We start from the raw sequence: 23,448 nt of genomic DNA, 5'->3' as shown, positions 1-23,448 counted from the left end.
CCAAAGTCTTCAGATTGCCTGAGGTTTTGCAGATCACTGAATTGACTGGATCTTTGTTTATTTACTGGAAAGTGGTGGATAAATGACCAAGAATTTGGTGTCTCTTTGTTAAACTGTTCACATCTGTTAACACGAAATACAATCAAAGGCATGTTTTGTAAAGACAAATGGAAATAGCTAGACTCTGTCACAGTCAAAGAGGTTAATTCAATTAGCCTACAAAAATAAACCAAATCCTTTATGTTAGCGTTGGGATGCAATTCAAAATTCAGGTACAACTGAGGAGAACTAATATTACACTAATCTCTGTCTTTTCTAAATCTTCCTGGCTCTCACAGGTCTCATTTGTTCTGTTTTCTTATTTTGGTCTTTAATACTGTAGACAGTACACCAGTAACATTATGAGCAGTGAGAGGTGAAGTGAATAAGACTGATGATCTCCTCATCATGGCACCTGTTAGTGGGTGGGATATATTAGGCAGCAAGTGAACATTTTGTTGATGTGTTAGAAGCAGGAAAAATGGACAAGCGTAAGGATTTGAGCGAGTTTGACAAGGACCAAATTGTGATGGCTAGACCACTGGATCAGAGCATCTCCAAAACTGCAGCTCTTGTGGGGTGTTCCTGGTCTGCAGTGGTCAGTATCTATCAAAAGTGGCCCAGGGAAGGAACAGTGGTGAACCGGCGACAGGGTCATGAGCGGTCAAGGCTCGTTGATGCATGTGGGGAGCAAAGAAGTTAATGCTGGTTCTGATAGAAAGGTGTCAGAATACACAGTGCATCGCAGTTTGTTGCATATAAGGCTGCCTAGCTGCAGACCAGCCAGGGTACCCAGGTGGTCATAATGTTATGCCTGGCCGGTGTATATAAAGAAGGAAGTAAGCAGCTGATTCATCCTGAGGCCCGGAGAGCGTTCTGACATTGACAGTAAGACACAAGAACTCAGAGACAGAAAGACAAATGGACAGGGGAAGACAGGAAAAGACAAAGAGAGACACAGATGGTTAAATAGGACATTAATAGAGTAATTATGTGTTCTGCAAGGAAAAAGAGGGAGACAGATGGGAGAAAAGTGGATGAGTGACAGAGAGACAGACAGATATACCGCCAAAGCAAAAGATAGATAATGAAAAAAGCGTGTGCATGCAAGTTAAAAAAAAAAGAGAGACAGATGGAGACAGGGTGGGACGGGAAAGACAGCGATATGAAAGAATGAAAAGCAGGAAGGAGGATGATAGATTACCATATAAAAAAAAACAAAAAAAACAGAAAGTACAACTCAGGAAGAAAATGAAACAATATATGTCTCCTTTTAACAACTTAACTGATGTGATGTGGAAAAAAAGAGTGTGCAAAGTTTAGGCCGAAGAGATATATATATATATAAAACAATATAGAAGAAATAACTGTTGAATATTCAACCGCTCTGACTATCAGTATAGGAATCGTAGCACGAGAACATTTCCAGGTCTCAGTGACAGAAATACATCCGAAAGCCATTTTTAATGCTAACTCTGTATTTCCTCCTCTTTCATCCTTTAGGCTCGCTTAAATCGAGGCAGGAACTCCTGGTCTGACTTATCTGCAGTAATGACACAGGAACCAGGTCCCAGATGAGTCTTTAAGAATAGTTCTGGTGCTAATTACAATCTGAATCACTGCACAGCAGCTGTGTGTCACATAACTCTGTGGTAATGAGCTTCAATCCCTGTTTTCCTCCAGGAAGCCCATAACTGGTTAAGAAAGAGAAGGCAGAATGCTGACCGGTGGCAGAGCGTTCCCCACTTACAGCCCTCGGAATGAAGAAAGAGAAAAGAACGAAAAAAGTAAAGTGCGCTAATAGGCTCTCAGTGTGTCAAATGCTTGAGCAAGTGTGCACTTCCTCGGTTGTAAAAAAAAAGCTGAACTCTACTTGCAGGCTGTGGATGTACTTCCTAAAAGAGGCTACGCTTCATCTGGTTCATCTCCTCATGGGAATCCTCTATTTGGCACATCTTCATGGATCCACATGCATACCAGACCAGAATGATGTGCTCCTCTCGTTGTTTTTTCCATATAGTCAGGAATAATTCTCTCCGCCTCTGCTCACAGACAGCCGGGCAGGCCAGACAGGGCTAATCACAAGAGACCCTGGACTTCTGCAAATGCAGCCGAAACCCACAGTGAGAGGAGTTGAAAGTGAAGGAAGCAAGCAAATTGGATCCAGAAAGGCAGCTTCACACATCTACCCCAGTGAGCAGGCAGGCAGGCAGGCAGGCAAGCAAGTCCTACTGCTGACACCTGCAAAATCACACGCCTGTTTCTTATCCTCATGCCCCATGTTATCCTACTGCTCACAACCTCAGGTTTCAACTTTACTTACAAGTAGCTTTAGAACTAAACCTGCCATTCAAACAGAAGTGAATGAATCAGTAAAATAGCACCAGTGAGGAAAGCCACTTATTTCTCATTTCCTCTAGACTGTGCTACACAGTGCTTTGAAAAAAATAAATGTATTATGACAACTATTATATATATATATAATATATATATTTGTGAAATCAGAGTAATTAAACTCGTGTAGTAAAACCTAAAATCTGAAATTCTGACTCCAAAACACTTACTAACAGATTAGAGCTAGAGCAACTGAATGCAGGTTTAAAGAGAGGAGCTTTCTGACTCGCCTGATTAGTTGGATTTTTTGTGGTTGACGTTTCAGATTCAGATTACACAGTCGGACAAACAACAAACCAGATTTTCTCCTCTGAGTAGATATTTTTTCTCATATTTGACAAATGATGAATGTGTGATTCACCTACCAAATATGACCAAAAAAACCATTATTTTAATATTTAAACAAATCGCAGACCTAGCCTTTTAACCGTTTCCGCTAGCGTGTGACATCGGTTGCTTTCACACCTATTAGTAAAAATCACAAATGATACACTGAATAATTACTGAAGTAAGCGGTTAAAAAATATGTTGTGTTGTTGTTGTTACATGCCGTGTTTATTTTCTCTGTTTAATTGCCTGTCAGAGTCTTCAGAACACATTGTATTTCTGCAGCTGTGTGCTCTGGCTCAGTTTGCATCTCCCAGTTTAGCAGCTCGCATCAACAAAAATGCGAGATGATGTGATTCAGAGGCAAATAATCTTTTCACTGCAATCAAACCACAAGTGTGTTCGGAACTGGACCGAGATCAACTCGCTCAGCTCGTGTAACATGCTACTGTCTTCTCATTCGTCCAAGCAAACCGCTCCGAATCACATCAATAAAACGCTAACAGATTATTTCGAGATCCAGTGGATTTAAACAATATTTATCTGCCAAATGTGATCGATCCTATCAGCTCCCTGAGCCCCAGTCAACTAGGTGATATTCCACACTTTTGAAATTCCACACAAATAAAGTATAATGACTTTTTAATGGTTTCCAGTGCCATCATCAAGAACGAATATTTTTTTTTTTAAAGAAAATTTCCATCTTGTCGTGCCACTTGCAGACATTTCGCAATAGTTCATTTTCTCAAATGCGATGCTGACATGTTTGTTGGAAAGCGTGTAGTTGTGTGGACGTATGAAAAACCATCTGGAGTGCGGAGAATGAAATGAGAGTCAACCTAGCCTGAGAGTATCAGACTGTGGATGAAGCAGGCTAAATAGAGAGTTTAACCACAGCACTTGGCCACTCTGAAATTCTCCGCACTCCTCCACATCCTTTCTTTTATGCTGGAAGAAGGAATAAACATCACGCTATGTCACACTTCCTGCAAAGGGGGTTAGCAGACGTACACTCATTGCGAGTGCAGCATTGCATGACGAACGCCGGTAATAAAAGGAAGCAGAACAAAAGCAGTGACCACATGGACTTATCATGAAATTACCAGTTTAAACCAAACATTAAAAAAAAAACTTGTGTGAGATGTGTGGTGTCCAAATCAGAGAGAGTTCCACTTTGCTGTCAGTATGGATTGAAGAAAAAAAAAGAGAAAAGGCTGTAACACTGTGTGCTTTAAGACTAATTTCTAAGATGGAAACTACATGGCAAGTGACACGTTAATCCATCAAATAAAAATGATAATTGTTCTTTCCATTACATCGTCAATGGAGCAGTCGGTGCAATAAAGCCCAGGCGCTGCTGTGTCTCTCCACATGCAGTTAAAGCGCTTCATTACATCCTCCATGTGCCTTTGTATGATCTAAATTGTCTTCTGTCAGCTTCATAAAAATTTTTGACGCCCATACGATACTCACACTCACACAAAATGAGAGACACAAAACACAAGCTTTAAATAAGGGTATAAAAAAAGAAGGATAGGAAAAAAGCAAGACCAAAGACTACCAAAAAGACAAAAGCCAGCAGGTCTTGCTATGTATAAGTCCGGGATTGCAGAGACTGTAAAACAATGAGTGTGTCTGGAGTGTGTTTCACACATGACCGGGGCACGGTTCGAGTGTGTGTTTATTTGAATAGAAAGCACTTCAGACACCCATCGATGTAAATGAATGAGTGTTAACAATCTGCTAAAAATAAAGCAGGAACCTGAGACTCTAAGAGTTAAGGATAGGAATAGAGCAGCTATATCTCTAAAGGGATCATTTAGACAAATAATCCAGAGGGTTTCTTCATTATATATGTGTGATTACAACAAACAAGAACTTTGACGTGTTTCCCCTGTGCTGAAAGGAAAATAATCATTTACTGAAAGCGCGCAAGCTAAAAACAGCGATTCAGTTTCCACAATAAACGTCTGAATACAGTTAAAAATCCTTCCTTCTGAAATCTGGCCATCCCAGACTTGCACAGAATTTGAGCTTCATTAAGAAATTAGTCTTTATACACACGGTATATACAGTATATGTGTTAGACAGAGTGATTGTGTGTGTGAGAGAGTGAGAGAGAGAGAGAGAGAGAGAGGTTTAAGGTTCAGCAGATGTGACCCCTATTTGTTGTGAATGATGGGAGTCTATGACACAGAGTTGAGTGAGGTGGGGAGTTGAGGGTTAGAGGCTCTCAAAACAGTCACTGATAGACAGAGGAAGAGTGTGGCCTCTCACTCCATCACTCATCATTCACTGACACATTAAAATGCTAGAAAGGGAGAGAGAGAGAGAGGGAAAGATGCTATCTGATTGTTCAGTATTTCTGTCAATTAAATGTATTTGTATTTAGGTCAAAATAATGAATGCAATATTATCTTAAAATATTGCACATTGTTGCTTCTTTTCATGTCAGTAAAGTGATTTAAAAATGTTTAACACTAAACTGTAGAAACCATTTACCATACAGGATAATATGAATTTTTCTTACAGTCTTTTCCAGTTAGAGTAAGATTTTGCCAATAAAATAAAAGTCACAAACATTTCTCGGTCCAATTGTACATATTTCCTACTCAGATTTTCCCATTTTAGAATATTTAACTTGACCAACACTGTTGAAGCAAAAATATTAATACAGGGTGTTCAATAAGGTCTGCCAGCAGATATTTTTTATCTAGTCATATATTCTGCATGTCTCAGTATGTCTTTGCATAAAGGAAAGCAACAGACAGAGTGAGACAGAGACATTAAGAGAGAGAGAGAGATAGCGCTCAAAAGAACTTAAAGTGCAAAAAACAGTAGAGACTCTTTAAGAGGATGCTGTAAAATAGCAAAGCAAAGGCTATAAACTTAAAAGGCACATTTAGTGTAATAAAGCCTGTGAAGGATTTGAGTGAAAGTGCAGCGAGGTACTAAAGCAGAGACGAGTGAAAAAAGTTGGTTTGTGTGCGAGGAACAGGATAAGTAGTGTGGTGCTACTGTGCTCTCGTGCCCTTGTCCACCGTGACCCCTGGGTCGTCCCCGGGAAAGGAATTAGAGCATGTTTAACAAGAGCCTGTGGAAAAGCTGCCTAACATGGCACACATACAGTAAATCTCCTCTTTACGAGACTGAAACTGAGTCAAGAGGCTGCTGTGGGGCTGCTAAAGAAAAGGGGAGATGAGAAAATTATTAAGACGTAATAATAAGAAAAAGAAGAGGAAGAGAAAGATTTTCAGTGTAGTACCTTTCACAGTCCCAAGGTCACTTTACATCAGATTGATAATAAAAAAATTCTTCAGTAACATCATGCACAAAATGTAAAGAATCAGAAGACTCACAGGACGGTTAACAGAAACCGATGTGTCATTATTATGGGATAGTGTTTATATAAGTATATGAGCTACAGAGAGAAAAAAGAGAAAGAACAGTGTTTTGAAATGCTGTTTAAAAAAGATCTCACAAGATCTCATTTGTCTCAGCCACCTGCTGATCTCCGCACACACGCAGCTTATTAACAGTGATAGTGATGGATCTGTACAACGTACACACACTGAACCAGTGAATGTGTCGACTTTATAGTCTCTAACACACACACACTTGCATTTTTAAGCACTGTTCAAGCTATTTATGATCCAAAGTAACAGTCACTTTACAAGATTACACAGTTTCAAACTCTTGCTCCTCTATTCTGCAGCCATTAATTAGCACACTTTACAGCTCTGTGGCGGGCTGTGGAATTCACCGTTCATGTTTCCCCGAGAAAACGAAGTAAAGCAATCATGCAGAGGAGGCCTTTGCCTGTGATCTAATCTGGGCTCGGCTTCCAAGGTCCACAATTATTACAATATAGTGCTAAAATAGATCCCAAACTTGGGATCGACATTAAACAACAACGTGTGCCAAACACCCGCAGGAGGCCCCATTACAGAACTCCATCTGGCTCTCCTCCTGTGCAAACAACAGCAAAAAGACTGTTAAATCTTCAGTTTGATCCGCTCCGATTAAAATATGAATTGAAGCCTTGAGTCTGGGCTTGTACAGGTCTCTGGAGAAGCAGAGGCATCTGCTATGCATGAGCCGTACAACACTATAGACAACAAAACGTGTCGTCTGGTCAGAGAAAATCACGTACGAGGGCAGCCATACAGGAAAAACCTTTTAGTGTAAAACATTAGTGCTTAATGGGCATTCTTTTCAGTAGCCTGAAGGTATGAATGATCCACGAGAGAAATATGTTTGGTGCTGTTACAGCTGTGCAGATTATTGCCTTTGTTTGTTCATCATCAACTGCATGCATGAGCTGCAAAGCCACATCAGTGCACACACACAATCTCTCGAAAAATTGATCTTGGGGGGAAAAAAAACATGTTTTAAGAAACGTATAATTTATCAGAATGCTGATAAACACGAGATTCTGAAGTCAAGGAGGAATTATGACTCATTTGCCTTGAAGGTTGGCGTGTGTAAAGAACAAGTACAACTTTCATTAAATCTGCAAAAACACATGAGCTGATTTGCTAAATAAAGGTCTCCTGATTCTTTCACATGATTCCATTAAATGTGTTTAACGGAATGAATATGTAATTCGTAACAGTGTGATTTAAAGCAGGATAAAAGTTTTTAAGACAGTGTATGCAAATTAATACAGCCAAAGGAAAGTAATTTGAGAAATCTTGTTGTTATTAGTGTTTTATTAAACTTTCTCAAAATGATGTCTCAAGTTATATAGTGGAAAAAATTCCACAAAAATCTCTCCTTTTTATATAATCCTATTATATTGTTGTTTTTTTTTAATATAAAGTATTAATATTGCTACACTAAATACGGCTATGTATTAGATATTCACATTAAAACTGCACTTTAGCCAGTGCTATACTTTGTATTTAATTATATATCTGTTTTCAGACAAAAAGTCTCTTGTGTTTCCTTGACATTGCTTACCTGTGCTGTATTGTACAGTAAGCAATGTTAGCAAATGGCTAGCTAGCAGGTTAAATGTTGCCTTGTATATAACTAGCTTAAATTTGTCACATACAGACAAAAGTGGGATTTCAGTGTGGAAATCTTGCCCTGCTTCATCATATTCTCAAAGATCTCAAATAAATGCTATTCCAGATTGTTCTCCAGATCCGGAGGCCCAAGCTGGAACCTCTCTGGCTCCTATAGCTGTGCCAAAAACACTGTACACGTCCTCAATGGAATATATATGAGATCATGGCTACAACTGAGCTGCAGGAGTGATGACCTGATCAGCTTGTAAGGGCTTATTCAATAAGACAGATGAATAGCAGATAGAACTCCAAACAAGAGCCAGGAACACAGTAGTTGTGAGTGATGATTAATTTGGAAACATTGGATAGATAGATAGATAGATAGATAGATAGATAGATAGATAGATAGATAGATAGATAGATAGATAGATAGATAGATAGATAGATAGATAGATAGATAGTTAAGTGAGTTGGAGAAGGAAAGACATTTTGGGTTTCCCCAACATTCCAGCATGGAAAGACCTTCACTGTCATCTTTTATTTGACACACGAGAGATAAAGAGAATCTCCTTAGCCCTGGGAAGACGATTTGACTGGGTTTTTACACATTATGTAATGCCTCAGAGATGGGATCGACACTGGAGGTAACCCTCCTGCTGCATCGATTACTGGCAATATTCAATGTGTAAGACACAAAAGCTTTAGCAGCTTGCTTTATCAAAACACTCAAGAGATCAAGAGCTCAGTGTTTACTAGAATATCAGATTTACACTGTTCTAAAGCATTGCTGTTGTCGGTAGTAAGCATGACTGATGTGCCCATGTCTCTGACAGATGAATAAGAACTCAGAGAACTCTTTGAGGAAATAAAGAGACTACCCTGACCAAGAGCTACCACCATCCTGTGGGAGTGGGATTTAAAGATTAATATCCAAATCGATTCAAATTTGTTTTATCTGTATAGCTTTTTCTTTTTGCTTCACACCTCTAGGGTTGAGGGTTTGATTCCCACCTCCGCCATATGTGTGGAGTTTGCATGTGTCTTGGGGGTTTCCTTTGGGTACTCTTTTTTCCTCCCCATTCAATGACGTATTGTAGGCTGATTGCCATCTCTAAATGGTCCGTAGTGTGTTAATGGGTGTGTGAGTGTGTGTGTGATTGTGCTCTGTGATAGACGTCCAGGGTGTAACCTGCCATGTGCTCTAAGTCTCCTGTGATAGGCTCCAGGTTCCCAGTAGGATAAGTAGTGTAGAGGATGGATGGATGGATGGATGGCTGGATGGATGGATGGATGGTAGCTTTTTTAAACAATATTCATTATTACAGAACAGTTTTACAGAAGTCTGGATGTAGACTTAGATTTATAATGAAAAACCCAGAAGCCACAGTAGCAAGGAAAAACTCTCAGAGATGACACAAGGAAAAAATTTTGAGAGGAAAAAAGAAACCCATCCTCTTCTAGATGACATTGGCATGTGATTATAAATCTTTACAGTGCGTAGTTGTAGAAGAGTAAAGACACACAGTAGTATGCGTGTTAAAAGGATGTTCAGTATGAGTTTATGAAGTGTAGAATTGCTGGGATGAGTACAGGAGAGTCTATAGGATTATATCAGCAGCTCTTGGATAAAAAATGTGCGGTATCCATGTCAGATTATCGATTGCAGCAAAGACTGGGATATGGACATAAACTGTTTTAGAGCAAATTGAAAAGGTGTCCATGTGGGACCATCTCCAGCAGCAGAAAGTTAGTTACAAGTACAGAAGGATGTAAACAGGAGTCTATCCTTGCTGGTCTGAGTGGCATAGACCGAACAGAAGAATATATAACATGTATAGAACAAACTTCTGTCACACTTGTACAAAAGCAAAAGCAATTTCCTGCTGTGTTTAAGGATATGTAAAGCTATGAAGGTAAGGTTTAACCAATTTCTGATTTTCAGTAATGCATGATCTTTAGGAGAAGCCTTTATATTTGTCACATATAGATTGCAGCACAGTGAAATTCTTTTCTTCACATTTCCTAGCTTTGGAAGCACAGGACCAGCCACAATACTGGTGCAGAGAGAGTTCAGGTCCCCTGGAGCTTTAACCCCAACCGTCCAATCAACAACCCAGAGCCTTAACCACTTGAGCTATAGATGTACCCAATCTGGAGCAAGAACAGAAAAAAGATCCCAAAGTTCCTGAGTAACTGCTAAAGTTCCTGAATTGCTCTGAAGTTTTTTAGATTCCTGCAACAAGACTCCTGTGATGTGTGTAGAGGGGATGTTTACTTTCTGCTGTACAGGAGTGAGTGAATAATGAAGGTGGGGAGACGGTAAGGAGGAGGACAAGAAGGTTGGCAGCGATGCAGGAGACGTAACTTGTTTGCAACATTTCCGTCTCTGCTAAACATTCCCCAAATTCCTCCCACTTTCTCCTCTTTGTCCTTCCTGTGCTCTGGCTGGATTTATGGGTGTCTGGGGTCGTTTGGGTTAGAGTAAATATTTACAGGCTATCCTTTGAGGAAATGAAGTAGCAGTCCCTCTATGACCTCGGACTGCAAGACAGTAACCCGTCGATCATATGACAGAGGCCACGTGTCACAGTGGCTGTACGTGTGAGAGGTGATGAACTACTGGGCAGTAGATAAAGCAGGAATGTTGTTCAGGTTGAACACATCTCTTCCAGCTGATTAATGAATGTCTGAAATGAACTCGCTGCCAATGGGATGATAGCAGTGCTTATTGCTTTTCTTCAGCATGTCCTTTTTATCCCTATTCCATTAACCTTCCATAGAATTAGAGGGAATCAGTGATAGAATTACAGGAAGAATGAGGAACAGTCTCACCCCCCTGACTTTTCCTGAGAGCCAGTAGTTATTATTCCAGCAGGAAGTCAGGGACCTTGTGTCCAACTGTGTTTTGACTGTAAGGACATAAAGCAAGAGTAAATATGGCCATGTGCACAGGAAAAAACTCGGGAGGTTTCACAATCCATGGCTGTTCATGGACACTCTCATCAAACATCAGCGTCTTCTTCATTTATTTTTTTCCAAAATAGGAAGCAGTGGTGTGCAAATCATTAATTCATTAGCAACATCAGGAAAGTAAAAGCTCATGTGTGCAGTTATAGAAAATTGCCTGTAAGCTTAATGGAGCAGGATAGAAAGTGATATAATGTAATAAATTATGATGAGCCAGTTAGCTGGATAAGGGCATTAATACAGGTTACGGCATTTGAAAAGAATTCATGAAGTCTCAGAAAGATGATGCTGGTGTAGCTGTAGTCCTTATTCTAACCTGATAATGGTTTGTATTTACCACTTGATATTTACGACAACGACAATAAGCCAACAAGTTACTGTCAGTTTGTTTTGGCTATGAGCTGTGGTCATCTTCATCATATTATAAGTCAAAAATTGCGTTTGGCTTGTGTGTTATTTACTCTCTTTATCTTTAACTTAATTCTCCTGGTCAGTGTGGTTCAGAGCATTATTTTGTTTGTTGTGCCTTTGGTTTTGGTCCTGTCTCCGCCCCTGTCGTGGCACTGGTCTGTTACTCACTGTGTTTTCCTGTCTGCTTTTAGCACTTAATCTATTAACATCCTGTTGTTTCTAGGTTTCATTGCAATCCATGTCCGTTCTCTTTGTATTTATGAGTATCTGCCGAGTCTAGACTAATCATTCTACCATCAGACACATAGCAGAAACAATTCACAATGAGTGGCTTGCCTTATAGTTATAGCACCGATTACGGCAAAACTGCATGTAATTACAGCAAAAATCAATAGGAATTATAAATTATTTTCATGCTTTTCCTGGTTGTTGAGTATGTTAGGTAGGTAAAAGTAAAAAACTAATAACCCAGAAATCCAATCAGCTTGTTCAGGGACGCTGGGTTACTGAATCATCCACCTCTAAGGGAGTGAACTAAGTACATTTTAAACTAGCAGTGGAAATGATCAGTGTGCATGAAACTTTTCTTTCTCCCACTTTTCACTGAATCTACTTCCCATGTTACACAATGTTACCCAATAGCTGCCAAGCTATTAAAATTCTGTGAGGAGAAAACACGCCAGAGAAGCTGCTTTCATTATTCAAGCACATTTCAGGTCAACAGACTGTGTGGTACATCCTGAAAGTATACAACCTTCTGAAGATCTATCCTTGTTTGGAGAATCACCTTCAATAAACCAAAGATTGCGTCTCAACTGTTTTTTTTATTGTGACTATAACTTTTCTCTCCCCTGGGTGAAACACACACTCTGTAGAGCTAATGGTAATGACTAGCACACAGCACAGGAAGGTATAAAACTCAGATCAAGCTCTCAGTCATGGTGGTTATTTTCCTTGGATCAGGTTTTACAGCCCACCAAAGATTGATCTAGATCAATGCCTAGTTCCTTTATGGTGCTGTGAAAATCCTAACCCAGAACCAGAACCATTTAAATCTTTACTTATGAAATAGACTGCAGAAGACAAGACAGTGTACGAATCTCAGAAAAACTGAAGACGTCACAGCAAAGCCTCTCCCATAGTCCACCATACCGAGGGCTCGCTCCATCTCTCTGTCTGCATTAAATCACTATTAAAACCTTCTGTCATAAATTAAACAGTTAGTCTGCCTTGTCACGGGGTGTGTCACGGCCTTGACGCCATCTAATCACACTTTAATACCACGACTGTTTATGGCAACTTTGTTTGATGCCAAAACCAGCACATGGGTGGTAAGAGTGCTAGCTGACCACACTCACCACTAATTTGAAAATAATATAGCTGTAGTGTGGTTATCACCTAAATATCTTGTTTGTTTTCTCTGGTAGCAGCCAACATTCTCCAAAGCCACGACAAGCTCAGACACTGGATCACATTTCTAATGTATTTAGGAATGGTTACAGTGGGATAGTGCAGACTTTCAGAGATGCATTGCAAAATATCACACTTGGGCTTAAATAATAAACATGATAGGTGTAGACTTATAAACCGTATATATATGACTTTTGGTATATTTGTAAGACTTGGCTATATTAGTACCATTTAAACTTTGGTTTAAGAGGAAAGAGGCCCAATGTTTCCATAGTATGTTTTAGACAGAAAGGGAAAATCACCATAATGAAAGGGAGTTAATTCAGTTTCGGTATGTTTCTACAATTATGAAAAAGCACACTTTTATGGAAGACATATGCGAACAAAAACAGTGAAACAAGCCAGCATTACGCTTGATTCACTGGTGAACAGTGTGGATCTGCCTAAAATAACCAAACAGAGGGACTCATAACAGACTGTTAACAAGTTAGTGCCTCCATTTGAGCTTCCAGTGACCAAGCAGCGCTAAAGAAGAAGAAAGAGGAACCAAGGTAGAGTGAAAGAAGATATCTCATTGAGGACGCAATAAAAACAAGCCAGCATCAAGAAGCCTTAATCCATTCTGCATGCAGTGAAGCTGAGTTCTGCTCTCTTCTTGTGTGCATTTACAGAATGTAGCCCTTTCATTTCACTGAGCTGTATTCATTTCCTGACTCGTTTTCAGTGTCACAGCGTGAGCTTCTTTGTGTCTTTTGTGTTGTTCCCTCATTTGCCTATGCGATTGCCAAAACTGGAGTGAATCAGAAAGACTGGGACATAAACAGTATATACGATGCATGACCCTTCAAAAAAAATTACAAACTGTAATTCAAATTACAGATACTTACTGTACATTAAGAGAGTATTCATATGATGCTTAGGAAAAATTGTATGAGAAAAACTAAAATTGACCCTGAAGTAGACTGAACATAAACTTTATTTGGAAAGACATACTAATGTGCCAGAGGTGGAAAGTATTTAAGTCATTGCATTTTTCTAATCATAGTTCATTAGCATTGTTTTTTGTTATTTAAACTGAGATAAATATTAATATTTATGCTCAATGAAAAAATAAACATTTCTTTGATGAAAAACGATTTATATAAGTAGACGTGTATGTTTGAACAATAATAACTTTTTCCTTTATGTACTCATTAGACACTGTAAACAATCCCATTTCTTTCGCCTGGCTGCAAATGCAATACTTATTAAAACAAACAAACAAACAAACAAATATAATCATCCCAGTCTGAGTAAGTTTGGCCAAACCGTGTAGTAAATTGTGGTATGGTCTGATGCAACTGTGATAGAACATTTCTACAGTATACTGTATTTTTAGTGCAGAAACAAAACAACTCATCACCCAAAGAACACAATACATATAATGAAGCATGGTGATGGCAGCATCATGCTATAGGGCAGCTTCTCTTCAGTTGGGACTTGGGCTCTAGTCAAAGTAGAGGATAAACCTGGATACCAAAAAACCTGAAGGAACATTTTTACCTTCCAACATTATAACAACACACAGCTTGTGCTCAGCAAATGAATGACTTCAGAGGTTGAAAATCGATGTTTTGGACCAACACAGATTAGAGCCCAGATCTAAATTTTATCAAAAACTTCTGGACTTTCTGCATATTTCACTTACGTATCTCTCTTGGAGTCAGGCAGCCCAAACTGTCTGCACATTGATTGTGTTATGGTGTTTTGGTGTGGACTCACCTGTGCATTCCAGCTGCAGGCCCTTGCCATAGTGCCCTTTCTCACACACACAGTCGTACTGGCCTGTGTGTATACCACACTGACAGCTGGCCATCAGGTCACAGCAGTCCCTCCCTTCTAAACACAGAGATGAGCAATAGGACAGGTCATCCTGGAGGTAACCACCTGAAGGCAAGTCTGTGAGAGAGAGAGAGAGAGAGAGACAAATGGTGAACAAATGAAGGAAAAGGACAGTGTAAAGATGAGAACATTTAATTTTGTACTGGCAGAGGACAAGATAGTTGTGGCTTTGAGAACTCTCAGAACTCAGATTGTGTGTGTGTGTGTATGTGTGTGTGTGTGTGTGTATGTGTGTGTGTGAACAACAATGAAATTCAAAGTGCTGGCAGAAGGATCTTTGTCTCCTTATATGCAGAGCAAACAAAAGTGGATTGGACTCCAGATGTTAGCACACGCACTGAAGCCAAGCTGCTGGCAGCTGCACGATGCCGAAGACAGAATATCACAGCGGGAAAATAACTCATCATGCCACAGGCCGCCCTCTTATCTTCCCTCATGAAGATCACTTATTCACGCAGACCCTTAGTGGCTCTTTATGATCTCTCCTGCATGGCTGGCTGTAGTTAGATGTCGGATTTAATGCTTTTGTAGATAGAACGTGTTTACTTGGCTATTGGGCCTCGTAGACTAAACTGGGAAGGTTCTCCACATGCAGAAACACTAACATTATGATTCATTCCAGCAGGTTTTGTATTTTATTGGGGTTACTATTAGAAACAAGATTTTCTTTTTGGAGTGGGGGACAAAAACTTTTGTTCCAGAGCAAGAAATCAACAGTGAAGCAGACATGGATGACACTGTTTTATAGGAATGTAATTTTGTTCCCTGCTCCGTATCCAAGCAAAGTTTTAAGTAAATACAGAGGAATGGCACATTTACAGCTACGTTCAGGTATGGAGGACAATCTGTTTATTTATTCAGAACTTAACTGTGACACTTTGTGGTAACAGTTTTGGACAGTCTTCATTTGTGGACATGAAGAAATGTGAGTCCAGCTGGAACTGGACCCATAAACCATCATCTTGTCATATGACTAGATAGCACAATACCACTTAGAGTTACTACTAAGCTTTTTTTTTTTTTTAACTCAATACAACACGACCACACGACACACACTAAGCATTCACAGATTCTCCTTACATTTCAAATATAATACTTTAAAGTATAAATGTATTTTAATGTATTAAATATCAATCCTGACAAAAACAGGTCTTTATATGTAAACATTTCCAGTTGAAAAAATGTCCAAATGCCTTCAGTGTACTTCTGTAAGTGACTCTACTAAATGCTGTAAGTATAAATATTAACTTAGGATAAAGCTTTATGTAAAATATATATATATACACTATATTGCCAAAAGTATTCGCTCACCCATCCAAATAATCAGAATCAGGTGTTCCAATCACTTCCATGGCCACAGGTGTATAAAATCAAGCACCTAGGCATGCAGACTGTTTTTACAAACATTTGTGAAAGAATGGGTCGCTCTCAGGAGCTCAGTGAATTCCAGCGTGGAACTGTGATAGGATGCCACCTGTGCAACAAATCCAGTCGTGAAATTTCCTCGCTCCTAAATATTCCACAGTCAACTGTCAGCTGTATTATAAGAACGTGGAAGTGTTTGGGAACGACAGCAACTCAGCCACGAAGTGGTAGGCCACGTAAACTGACGGAGCGGGGTCAGCGGATGCTGAGGCGCATAGTGCGAAGAGGTCGCCAACTTTCTGCAGAGTCAATCGCTACAGACCTCCAAACTTCATGTGGTCTTCAGATTAGCTCAAGAACAGTGTGCAGAGAGCTTCATGGAATGGGTTTCCATGGCCGAGCAGCTGCATCCAAGCCATACATCACCAAGTGCAATGCAAAGCGTCGGATGCAGTGGTGTAAAGCACGCCGCCACTGGACTCTAGAGCAGTGGAGACGCGTTCTCTGGAGTGACGAATCGCGCTTCTCCATCTGGCAATCTGATGGACGAGTCTGGGTTTGGCGGTTGCCAGGAGAACGGTACTTGTCTGACTGCATTGTGCCAAGTATAAAGTTTGGTGGAGGGGGGATTATGGTGTGGGGTTGTTTTTCAGGAGCTGGGCTTGGCCCCTTAGTTCCAGTGAAAGGAACTCTGAATGCTTCAGCATACCAAGACATTTTGGACAATTCCATGCTCCCAACTTTGTGGGTACAGTTTGGAGCTGGCCCCTTCCTCTTCCAACATGACTGTGCACCAGTGCACAAAGCAAGGTCCATAAAGACATGGATGACAGAGTCTGGTGTGGATGAACTTGACTGGCCTGCACAGAGTCCTGACCTCAACCCGATAGAACACCTTTGGGATGAATTAGAGCGGAGACTGAGAGACAGGCCTTCTCGTCCAACATCAGTGTGTGACCTCACAAATGCGCTTCTGGAAGAATGGTCAAAAATTCCCATAAACACACTCCTAAACCTTGTGGACAGCCTTCCCAGAAGAGTTGAAGCTGTTATAGCTGCAAAGGGTGGACCGACGTCATATTGAACCCTATGGATTAGGAATGGGATGTCACTTAAGTTCATATGCGAGTCAAGGCAGGTGAGCGAATACTTTTGGCAATATAGTGTATATATATATATATATATATATATATATTTAAATACTACACCTTACAGTAATTGTTATCTTTACCACTTGTTTTTGGTTTTGTTAACTTTTCTAAGCCTGCCATCCTAACCTGAACTAAATACTGAACCTATGTATTTTTTTTGATAGGTTGTATAGTTTATATGTGGTTGTTAATCTATTATCATTTTAATAAGAAGACAATTTGTCTTGTTAGCAGGTCATGATGTATTGTTTTAACCCTTTTTTTACCACTACACTGAGAGACACTGGGAGAATGGAACTAACTTATTAGACATTTTTAAAGAGTATAAACAAATGAATTGTTTTATGGTCACAAGTCTGATATAAAATGAGTCAGGACACTGTTTCAGCTTTCGGTGTGAGATGTTAGATAACCTGACAGAATTTTAGTGGTTGAATTTCAACACTTTCAAATTTTAGATGCTTAATGAAAAAGAAATTGGGGGCATCTCAGAGAGAAGAAATGGGTTTGATTTCAGCATTACTCTGAAAACATTTGTGTGAAATAATCTACTAGAAATATTTGTTTTTTGGGATCTTTTCATTAACTATATTGCACCTAAGTAAAAACAGAAATACATATAAAACACTACAAATTCCTAAAGCACTGAGTGTTTCACACCAGATGCCCTTCCTGACACAACCACACAACCTGTCCATTTAATACAGGCATGGGACTGGCACTGAGAGTTCTTCAGTAGCTGGGTTAGCACCCTGCCCGGGAATTGAACCCAGGCCATGGAAATGAGAGCACAGGATCCTGCCACTGGACCACCAGGAGGCATGAGCGTCTACTTTCATATGAGCTTCATATTAACCACCAGTGTATAGTAAGCCATGACAAAGCTGAACGTGGAAACAACAGAACAGCAGCAAGTTCCAATTTTTTGGCCTCTGCTGAAAAGTGTTAAATAAAAGTGAACAAATAAAAAGATGCGAGTTTTTCCACAAAATATGTAATCTGTGAGGGGCTGGTGCTCATTGCCAGGTTTATTTTCAAATAACGGTTTGGGAAATATATTTTACTTATGAGTAAGTAATATATCTCAGCAGAAATAACTATCAGAATTATTAGACTCTACTTCTGTACATGATTTACTTTCCATTCCTTACATATTTACAATGACACATTATTACTCAGTTATTTAGTATCTGTGGAATAAAATGTGGTGGTAAATAAGCGGTAAATTTGCACTGAAAATCCTCAGTGATATCACAGCCTATTGGAAAAAACCCCTCCAATACTGTGCATCAATATTGTGCTCACCTTCGTGAAGAGCCCGACGTGCGAGAGCTTCGAATTCATCAAAGTTGTGCACAAAGTAGCAGTGCTGATCTTTGGGGTGTGATGCCATGTCGTGAAGCTCACGGATATTTCCCTGCCAGATGCCCAGGGTGAAGATCTCTACACCGTTCCTGCGGAGCACTGCCGCTACAGGCCGAGGATCCCCGCCGTTCGAGTAGCCGTCCGTGATGAGGAAGATGACTTTTGTGGCATTCTGACGTGAGCTGCGCAGGATTTGCTGCAGAAATGTGAATAGGTTAAAACCAGTTTACATAATTAAAACAAAGAAAGAACGACAGAAAGAAAAAAAAAAAACAACAACCTTTTTTGGTATCAATATTAAGGCACTGATCTGAGTACAGGTTACTGTTTCGCTTGTTTCCTGTGTAGTTTTTCTGTGTTATTGTAGGCTAATGAGTGTTACAGACTAATGAGTTCAGATGTTTCCACTTTGTAAAGCCAAACTAACTCCTGTCTGGAAATAAGTCATCACTCTGTCACCTCATAAAGATCTAAATCTCAAGAAAACAAAAAAGAGATTACATTTCTTTTAAATAACACATAGTGCCTGTCACAAAACCACCAGAACATCACCACACACACACACACACACACAAACTTCCTGCTGTATTATTTTAGTCTACGACTGAAAAGTGTGAAGTCATTAATCTGCAACGAAAGAGAGAAAGAATGACAAGAAAAGGCCAAAAGTTATCTCGTGATAGAAAGGAAATAATTGAATACTTGCCACTGAGTGAGACAAAAGATAGAAGAGGAAGGGGGTAGAAATGGACACAGATGAGAAAGTGGAAAAAAGGAGGTAGTAAGAGACAACAATTCACTTCAAGGACAATAAGCCCAGGACCTGGCCATATCCACACACACACACACACACACACACAAAATCTGTCAGATTCACCAAGAGACACCATACAACTACATCCATATTATACCAACACACACACACACAGATGTACACTTTCACCGCAGTGATGTCAGTGTGGCTGGGGCCCATGGGAGTAGGCCCCGTGGGCTAAAAGAGGGTGCGATTGTGGCCATTTATGAGATGGTAGCTGAAAGACCCAGATGGCACCCAGTATATAAGCTCCTTCTGCTGAGATTTATAGTTTTTGGAAGTGAGACAATAACCAGCTATGGGATTACACAGGAATAAAGAGAGTCAAGGTGATGAGACATGGAATGTGGCTGGGGGAAATGAGGAAAAAAAGCATTAAAACATATGTTTTTAGACAAAACATTTGACTCAGTCAGTGATGTGCTCCATGGTCATACACATTTTTATCTGAAACATCCGTCTGTTTCAAGTCTTTTGGAAAGTTAAAAATACGGATCATTTAGTCTAGAATTTTATTTTAATCAAATTGTTTAGTTTTTGCATGTTGTTTTTGTTTTACAAATCGCATATAGTCTCTATAGAGGATTTGGTTTGTGGATTCCACATCCACATTGTAGAGAGTCAAAATTTGGAAACCCAGATATCAACACAGAGTAAGATATAATTATGGGGTGGAGGTGGGATGCTGGAAGATTTACCAGAATGGTGAAGTTCCTGATTAAATACTTGTGGCATGCCGGTCTAAACAAACATGGTAATTATTTGCACGTTCTTATACCAAGCTTTTATTAAGGATTTTTTTTGTATTGACAAAGGAATCCTGTTGAAATGATCACAAAGAGCACATTTTGGTTGAGTCTATGTGGTTTTTTTTTAACCCGTTTTCCAAATTATATCATCTCCCAAACCCACCCAGTAGCTGGGTTTCCCCATCTCATGATAATCAATCTAGTGGTTTGGACACGCACATGATTTCTCTCAGACACACAAAGCCGGTAACTGGTGCTTATGAAATGTTATAGCAGAGCTAAACACACTTGGAGGAGAACTTTAACTGCTCTCTTAGGTATACACGAGCTAGCTACACGATATCCTGGTCTCTTTTGGGTTATGAAACTGGGCAAATACTAAAAACATTGCACACAGTGTGGTTTCCTTATTTAAAATCATGAATTTTAATATTGACAGTGTGGTTGCATGCAAATCAGCTGAGTAATACAATGTTTTAATCAATAAAGTATACACTAGCTTCATATTTAAGACTTCCATGACATCTTTCCCATCACAAGTTCCAAACATTAACTCTTAAAAACATCCAAGTGGTCCAACACACACACACACACACACACACACACTCAGGCCTTTGTAATTATGTGGTGGCACAGCTGTGTTGTGAACCACTGTTCCTGAACTAGTCCTTCCTTTGCCCACATAGCGGTCAAACAAAAACACACAACACACACAAACCTTTTTTTTTCCTTCCCCAAAATGTATTTGTGACTGTGGTTCCCAAATACCGGTCCTCATACTGTGAACCATTTTAAACTTTTTATAATCTAATGCACCTGTTCCAACATACTGCTTGATTTACAGTCATTGTTTTTATGAGCAGAACCAGATGAGCGAGAACAGTGTTTCTCAATCATGCTCCTGGACTAACACCATTCGTTCAGCCGTCCTGATCACCCTAGATACTCATCAAGTCTGTTAGTAACTTGGGTTGATCAGATATAGCATATAGCCTTTTGACTCGTTTATTTTTGTCGCTGGCAACAGAATGCATTTCTTTTTCTTTCTTTTTTTTTTCCAGAATAATCTAGAAATATGCCGGATGATGTGGTTTTATTTGCATGCCATTGATTCTAATTTGGTCCTGTCTCTGTCCCTGTCCTTTCACTATCCTTGTTGTCATATTCTCTTCTTGTCCTTGCTCTTGTCTAGATTTTCAGATTATGTGGATGCAAAAACTACAAGACTACAAGCTAGAATGTGGCACACACAAAAACAAATGACACCTAGAAATGAAAAGCTTAATTACATGCTGAAAAAAACTTGGAGGTCCTAATGTGAGGTGCTGGGGTTGATGGCTGGTGTAGTTCTGTGCCCATTGGCGCTACCATGACAGTTCTGTGATTTGTTTGCCTGTTTATAACTTTTTGTGTCATGGTACCTTTGCAAAAGATTTATCATGTATTTGTTGCTAGGTCTGAGCTGTGATTGACATTCAATTTTAGCACTTCGTCTTGACCCCCATACATAGACACCACTTGTGATTTCTTTAAACAAAGCACACGCTGAGTTTACACGTTTGCGTCACGCCTTCATTTTGTAACATTAGAGCTGGATGAATTTCACTCTTAATGCTATTATGATTGCAGTTAGATTTCCTGGAGTTGGATTTCCTGTTACAAGCACGGTAGCTGAGATTGGTCAGTTGTTATTCAAACCTCCTGAAAAAGATAAAGTCAGGTTCTTCTGAAGGCTGAATGCAGAGCCATGGCCTTTCAGCAGTGCGTGAGCCTTTCTAACTACAGTGTCTAGTGAATCTAGATCTGTTCAATCTAGTTGAACACACTAATTCTATCATCCCTTGTTCAAGCAGGGGATTGTCCAGAGAATTCCATTTCAGCTAAACTGTCACGGGTCCAGTGAGATTCGATTCAATGTTTGGCTTTGGTCAAGTTTCAGTATGATGTATGTGTATTTAAGTTGGTGTTGAAGAATGTGTGATTCACATAACAATCACCGGATAACCCTGGAGAGGCTTTGCTTTCTCTCTCTTTCTCTATCTCTCTCTTTCTCTCTCTCTCTCTCTCTCTCTCTCTCTCTCTCTCTCACACACACACACACACACACACAGACAGAACACTAAATCCTATCATCTGCACAGTGGAATCCAAAACTGTGCCAATATTCTACCATCAACCTGACAGGATCTCAGGCTCAGGAATCATCAGCTACATGTCAAACCATTTAACTGAACAGCTTCATTCAGAGCCACGCTGTGTCTTTGATCCTGGCACTTTCACACCTGCTAACATGGAAATAATCCTTTATCCAATCGTCTACTTCCTGCCTGCTTCCACAGAGCATGCTGAGTGAAGCATCACCACACCACATTGTCCTGATTCAAGATAACACACAATTGCACAAGATTTTTGCCTTGATTTACTTATTAAGAACTTGCAAAGAATTTGTTAAACTGGTCTGAGATCAAGTGTCTTTCGTTAGAGCTGTTCTGAATGATGAATCCTCTGAGATTTCACCTGCACAAGAATCACTATGATATGTAGATCAGGAAAAGATGGAATGGAAAGAAAAAAGTCCACTTTCATCTCTCATGAGAGAGTTTTTGAGAATGTTTTATTTACGGGACTTTGTTCCATGTGATGTCTGGGTTATCTCATGTTAAAAAAATCCAACACAGATAAAGAAAGAAAACTAGATGTATTCAAATGGAGCGTACACCATGCTTGGTCAGAATTGGAAGCAGCCTTTTTGGTTTTTTTTTTATACTCAGTATCAGTTCTTGGCTCTGGTGCCATAAACTAACAACATCAACATGATCACGCAGGTCAAAAACATCCTCATCTGGATAAAATGAACTGCTTCCAATCTTGTACTATTGAGCAACATTAGGTCTTAAACTAATCCTAAAATGGTCATGGGAACATTTCTAAAATGATATGTGGTGTAAATGTGGAGCAAATGTTCTTCCAGTATGAACCTCTCAACTAAGACGAAGACCCATCTAAAAAATAAAGGTTTTTAATCCACAGTGCTCATGAAATCTCGCCTCTGGCGATCAGTAGAGCTGCTTGTAATTGAAATCCCAGGTTTAGTATATGAATGTGCTCATTCTAATACATAACCATGCCTTTAGTAACACATATTCACAGGAAATTGTATGATCAATGATGTATGCACATAAACAGACCACATGTAGAATTAGTAACATGGTGAAGCTTTATGTTAGAAGATTGACATTTATGGAAGGAGTCTCCAGTGTCAGCTTTTTAAGCCAGCCAGATGTTAAACCTCTGGCTATGTGCTATCTGTTATAGTAATTTGGAATGTAGAAGTTCCACATCTATAACTCTAAACATAAAACAATATACCATGTCATTCATTAATTAAAAAAAACAACATTTTTGTCTAATAACTGTGATATAAGAGGAATAAGGTACTTATTAAGTACCTAATGTCATATTGTAATACTCCACCATAACACAGTTATTTTTAAAGCACTCTTGGTTTCTAGGTAGACTTTACCCTACAGAGAACGCCACTTCGATTTGTTTAAAACATTTGG

General features: G+C 39.5%; 1 protein-coding gene across 7 annotated transcripts in view; it reads right to left on the bottom strand.

Moving 5' to 3' along the window:
- The window catches only part of svep1 (sushi, von Willebrand factor type A, EGF and pentraxin domain containing 1), an 84,973-nt gene that overhangs the window by 47,588 nt on the left and 13,937 nt on the right, over positions 1-23,448 (bottom strand). For all 7 annotated transcript variants that reach the window (XM_058394979.1, XM_058394977.1, XM_058394980.1 and 4 more), the window contains exons 2-3: positions 18,263-18,518; positions 14,322-14,498 (exon numbers count right to left, since the gene is read on the bottom strand). In XM_058394979.1, coding sequence (XP_058250962.1) covers positions 14,322-14,498; positions 18,263-18,518 — 433 coding nt within the window. The remainder of the gene's footprint in view (positions 1-14,321; positions 14,499-18,262; positions 18,519-23,448) is intronic.

The sequence above is a fragment of the Hemibagrus wyckioides genome, linkage group LG07 (assembly GCF_019097595.1).
Source record: "Hemibagrus wyckioides isolate EC202008001 linkage group LG07, SWU_Hwy_1.0, whole genome shotgun sequence".
Lineage (NCBI taxonomy): Eukaryota > Metazoa > Chordata > Actinopteri > Siluriformes > Bagridae > Hemibagrus > Hemibagrus wyckioides.
Note: the sequence above shows the minus strand (reverse complement) of the source record. Positions and strands in the feature narration are given on the sequence as shown.